Source organism: Mustela lutreola, chromosome 7, assembly GCF_030435805.1.
Source record: "Mustela lutreola isolate mMusLut2 chromosome 7, mMusLut2.pri, whole genome shotgun sequence".
NCBI classification, from domain to species: Eukaryota; Metazoa; Chordata; class Mammalia; order Carnivora; family Mustelidae; genus Mustela; species Mustela lutreola.
The window spans coordinates 123601620-123607619 of record NC_081296.1 but is presented as its reverse complement, the minus strand read 5'-3'; the positions used below and the strand labels follow the sequence as shown (position 1 = coordinate 123607619).

The following is a 6000-nucleotide window of genomic DNA, read 5'->3' as shown; positions in this document are numbered from 1 at the left end:
GGTCTCTCTAGCCAGAGTCATAGTGCTTCTACCAGTGACCATGATAATGATTCCCCTGAAGTGGAAACCAAGTCGTCTCTGTAGTTTTTTTTTTGGTTCCTGGTGTAGGAGGAAACAGGCTCTTCTGGACTAGATGCTTACCTTCTCCTGACGTTGTCACAGCACTGTGCCTCCGCCCCTCCTGAGCTTTCCCAAGAGAGCGTCGCTCTGGTCTCGGAAAGTATTGCCATCTTCTGACTATTTGGGAATGGTGGAGAGAATGACTATTTGGGAATGGCTTGGAGAGAACACACAGAAGTACATCTTTGGGAATTCCACACACTTGTGCATAGGTTTGTAAACAAATACCTTGCCCAGTGTTCTTCCAACACCCCCATAATGGGGGGGGTGTCACATTTCCCTCTTTTTAGGTACTACTATCTGGTTTTGAAGTTGAGCTTCAAGAAACCCAGATGGCTTTCTCTTTCATTCCCATGAAGCTTTGCTAGTGCACCTGCAGCTGGGCCTTCTCCCCATGTGCCTTTCCCTGGTGTGACTGCATTTTGCTCATGCTCCTTCTCCAACAGAGCAAGGCTCGGGTGTCCTGATCCCACAGAATGGACTCCAGTCAATAAAAGCTAAAAACTACAGAAATAAATTCCACACAGAGATGTTTATCATTTTATAGTTTTGTAAAAACCTCAAGGAAAATCTTCCATATAAGCATTAACAGAAGAAATTTTCCACATATTAAAAATAGGAAAATAGGATGGAAAATGTATTGACAAATAGCAATTTGAGTTATAAATGGTGATCCTGCTTGCCTTGTTTTTACATTCACTTTTAAATATTGTTCCAGGAATTGTCCTGTCAAACCAGCACATTAAGAGAAGATTGTGATTATCATTGGTTCACTATTCAGATTTTCACCTATGAGCCATCTGATTGATGCTCAAATTTGACAAGTTCACTTTGTTCCTTGCCATAAATTTTTGGCATATATCACTTGGGTGGATGTTATGTATCTGGAACATAAATGCTGTAAAAATTAGTCCCCCCAGCACCACAGCCGCTGCAACAGCTATCAGTGTGTGTCCTGGAAATGGCAATGGAACTTCGTCAACATAAATCTGCAACAGAAAAAGCACAGTCTTTTAGCTTCCTGGATCTAGTCATTTGAGACACTGATTTGTTTTTTTTTTTTTTTTTTTTGAGACACTGAATTTTATAGGATCTCTGTAACAGTGGAGATATTGTTAATCAAATTAGCAAACTTCTGCTCAGATACTCACAGACATTCAGCATCCACAAAACCTAGAACCCATCTCTGGACAATCTGGCAAGTACACATTTGCACACAATACAGAATATAAATTCTATTGTCCTAGGTCTTTAACCCCAGGGGTCTGCAGGATACTTACACTGCAGGAAAATGCTCTGTATTCAATTATGAGGAAGGGACAGAGTTCTGTGGGAAAACAGGAAATGCCTGCCAACTGCCCAGGGTGACCGGGGAATGCACTTCCTGAGCTGGGTCTTGAAGAGTAAGTGGGTTCCCAGAAGACAAGGAGAAGAACAGGCATTCCAGGGAGAGGGAATAAGCAAGTCCCCTTTTAAGCTGTCATCTTTTTAGAAAATCCCCTATGTACTAGCATATGGAAACTTCCGTAGATTCAAAATTCTTCCTATACCTGAATGGATAACTAATAAAAACAAGTGCCTAGAAGAGAGACAGGATTGTGGACAGAGGGGCATGGAGGTATCTTTTTCTCAGAGACTAGAGGCAAGGGAGGGTGCCATTTCCATTAACTCTACAAGTGGTGGGTATATAGGAAGTAAGATGGTTCGAGACCAGTGACTTAGGTTTTCTCTGTGACATAGGAAGCTACATCACATTTTTGAAGTAGAAGAAAGTAGAGATGAGTGGAAATAGGGCAGTGGCAAATGTGGAGAAATGCTAAGGATCGTTAAACTGCTTTAAGATATAGCTCAAGTTAATAATTAATTAATTGATTAATTAAATTAAATTAAATTAAATTTTAAAAAAAAAGATAGAGCTCAAGTTAAAGGTACCACCATCCTCCCAGCAACCAGAGGAGGTCTGCTTTTTCTGAGGACCAGCCCTTGTATGCCATCAATTCTTTCATAATTTCTCTGAGATTCATTCTTTCCATTCCATTTTTAATACTGCTACCATGAGCTTTATTACCTCGCTTTGCATAAACAAGCCACTCAGCCCCCTCTCTGTGCTGTCAATCGATGTTGACATAATAACAGTGCAAGATTCATCTTTGTAAGACACCTGTCTGTCTATAAAACACTTTTTTTTAAAAAAGTGAGGCTGCTTTATTTGCAATGAAAATAATTTTGACCATATGGAACTGGTTGCCAGAAGTGGGATGTTATAAGTAGCAGAGCTGAAAGGGTGATTCTGGCCAAATGGTGTGGGAAGTGGGGAAAAACTATTTTTTCCCAGCTGGGCAGATGAGTACCCGCACAGTAATGGATCAGCTTGCTTAGCCATCTCCTGGTGTACGGCACAGCCAATGGTGTGTGCCGAGCGGTACTGGAATTATTGGGAATTTGATAGAAAATATTAGATATTGAATGTGATATTCAGGATGGTACTTGTGGTCTTCAGGGTGGTACTACATATAAACAAAAATCTTCCTTTTAAGCCAGACTATCAGAAGAGCTTGGATAATTAGCTTTGTTAAGAAACATCTAGTCCATTTGCAACCACTGAGAGACAAATGTATGCTACCTGTAATCGCAAAAGTGAAATTTCTTTTCTGTGCTGAAGTTGGAAAGAGCCAGAGGAAATAACTCATTGTAATCAAGTCTATTTGGGTTTTGTTTCCATCTTTCTGTTTAGCTTCCTTAGCATTAGATATCTCTCCTCTTAGTCCCCACTGTCCTCATGGCTGACAGCAGTTCCTGGGTCTATAAGCTGTTTTTTTCATTATCATCAAGAAATCCATGTCCTGGCATTTGGAGCAAAACTCCTGTAATTCACTCTGACTGGGCTGTTGTAGATCATGTCTCCATCCCTGAACACCTTTTTTTTCAAAAATGTTTAATAGCTTCTTCTTGCTGACAGGAACATTCTAAAGTTAATGACCTCTAAGCTCTCCTACAGTTTGACCCTAACCAGCCTACTTTATTGTACAGAACCTTCCATCCCAGCCAAATGCATACTTCGAAGCCACTTAAGAGATAAGCTTTATGTTTTCTCTTAACTGTGTCTTTTCTGCTGCTGTTCTCTCAACCCACAATGCCTTCCTTACCCATTTTTTTTTACATAAAATAAAATTTTAGTCACCATACCAGACATTAGAAACATCTCATTTGTTCATTTAAGCCGTCCATTACTTTTTAAGAGTAGAAACCTGTATCACCTCTGAATTCTGTATTCACCAGCTAAACTACCACCTCTAAAATTTTTGAAAACAGTTTTTCCTCACATTTTTCCCTTCCAATCTTCTTTGACTATCCAAATATTCCACACCATGTCTAAAAAAGTTAAACCCCAGAATCAAAGAAGAGTGTCTTCTAGACACAATGTCACTTTACTGCCAAAATACTTCATTTTGTGTATCTTAAACACAGAGAATTCACTTAAATAGCCACAGTATAATTACCAATATCAAGGCATTCACACTGAGACAATGCTGTTCTCTAATCTACAGACATTATTCAAATTTTGTCAATTACCCCAAAAATGTCCTTTAAGGTACACAAAAGTCCCCATTGTTTCAGGCTACTTTCAAAAGCAGGTGCAACAGTCCCAAGAAACTTACACCCTTTTTCTACTCTTTCCTAATGATTCTCTTCCTTTGTTCACTGTACAATCACTTCCTATCTTTCTTTTATTCATTTTAGTGGTTCCTCCTTCATTCCTGAAGCTTTGTGTCCTTCTGTTAACACTTCTTTTCAGCCTTGAAGAACTTCTTTATGTATTTTTTTAAAAAAGAGAAGTTCTGCCAACAGTGAATTATCTTAGGTTTCCTTCATCTAAGAATGCTTTCATTTTTCCTTCATTCCTGAAGGATAATTTCACTGGATACAGAATTCTGGATTGGCAGTCCTTCCTCCCCACTAACCCCTGTTCGTGGTATATTAAAGATGTCAGGCCACTTTCTTCTAGCTTCCATGGTTTCTGAGGAAAAATCAGCAGTCATCCAAATTCTTGTTTACTTACATGGCTTTGTTGTTGTTGTTTTGGCTGCTTTCAAGATTTTTTTCTTTATATTTGATTGTTAATAGTTTGATTATGGTATGTTTAGGCAGAATCTCTATATCTTCCTCTGGATTCACTAAGCTTCTTAAATATGTAAATTTGTGTCTTCACCAAATTTGGGACATTTTCAGCCTTTACTTCCTCTTCTTCTCCTCCTTTTCCTTCCTTTCTCTTCCCCCTCCCCTCCCCTTTTACACTCCTCCTCTCCCCTTACCTCGGACTCCTCCCACACCTCCCTCTCCTATGGTACCTCCCCCTTCTCCCTCTTCTCCTCCTCTTCTTCCAACTCCTTCCTTTTTCTGCATCACTCCCTTTTTCTTGTCCTTCATGGACTCTGGGGACATAAATGGCAGACTTTTGATACTGTCACATTGATCCCTGAGGCCATTCTTTTTTAAAAGTCTTTTTTTCTTCAGAGTGTTTTGCTTTCAAATTCACTAATTTTTTTTCCTCCGCATATTTCTTCCACTAGCAAGTCTATCCAGTGATTTTTAAATTTTAAATATTGTATTTTCCAGTTCTAAATTCTCCATTTGGTTCTTTTTTATAGCTTCCATTTCTCTGTTGAGAATTCTTCCCTTTCCCTCTTCAGTCATTTCAGAAGTGTTTACTTTTACCTCACAGAACCTGGTTATCATGGCTGGTTTAAAACATCCATCTGTCTGATCAGTTCATTTGCCATCAGTTGCTTATGGTCTTTTCTTTTGAGGATTGATTATAGTTTCTTAGTTATTGGCATATTGAGTAATTTTGGATTTTATCCTGGACATGTAAGATGTTTCTGTTGTGAGACTCTGAGTCCTATTAAGAATTCTCTGGAAAACTTTGGGGTTTTTGTTTGTTTTAGCAGCTGGCCACACTGGTTGAGTTTGGATCAAATTACGCTTTACTCTCTGTGGTGGCTCCAGTGTCAGTTCAGTTTCAAAACTTTGGCTGTGCTCTTGTGTCTTTTTGGTTCCTGTGTTACTCAGGGGTTATTCCAGAACTGAAGTGGTATTTATATTACAGGTTTATTTTGAAGTCTTTGCTATGCTTTTTTTTCCCTTTTGTTTATTTTTTGAAAGACTATTTTCACCAGTTTTATTTTATTTTGTTTTTTAAGTTTTTATTTAAATTCCAGTTAGTTAACTGGAACACATTTACAGCAGCATGGATCCATTACTGGGGCTGGCCTTAGGGCAGGGTCAGGATAGAGAAAGGAGAGGGGTGGGGAAATAGGGAGGAGGGGGAGAGGGAAAGAGGAAGGAAAGGAGGAAGGGGAGAGAGAGAGATTTTAATTTTGATAATGTGGTATCAGTATTTGATAATGAGTGAGTGAGTCATTAATCAATTTAATCAAATCCACATTCCTTCTCACCCCATCTCCCCCACAGGTAGCAAATGTCATTATATGAAGAAGCATAATTGAATTATTGCACATCATGTGGTAATTCGGGGAGATTGATTTTGGTTTCCAAATCTCGGATCTTGATAGCTTTTAGCAATGAATTCAATGAACAATGAAGATAGTCAGGAAGATTGTAATGGAAACTAAAATGCTATAGACATATGTTTCTTTGGGGACATGGCATGAGAGGAGAGGTGGTAAAAGTCTGAAAACAGAGTTAAAAATGGAAGATGGAGAGAGAACATAAACAAATACAGGCATTTTCTAAATTTTTCCCACTGTTGATGGGTCCTGCTACATGTCACACACACTACCTTCATCATTACTGACAATGTCATCCCTGTTCTCCAGCATCCCCTGTCTCCAGGCCTTGTCCATCACACAAATTACACCA

The 6000-nt window shown here is 39.0% G+C and overlaps 1 protein-coding gene across 4 annotated transcripts in view; it reads right to left on the bottom strand.

The window, feature by feature from the left end:
* Window positions 1–648: 648 nt before the first annotated feature.
* CATSPERB (cation channel sperm associated auxiliary subunit beta) overlaps window positions 649–6000 on the bottom strand; it is a 127295-nt gene continuing 121943 nt past the window's right edge. For 3 of the 4 annotated variants that reach the window (XM_059182482.1, XM_059182484.1, XM_059182483.1), the window contains one exon: window positions 649–1109. In XM_059182482.1, the coding sequence (XP_059038465.1) occupies window positions 906–1109 (204 nt within the window). In that variant the 3' untranslated portion in view covers window positions 649–905. The remainder of the gene's footprint in view (window positions 1110–6000) is intronic. The other variant, XR_009355753.1, reaches the window with a different exon arrangement.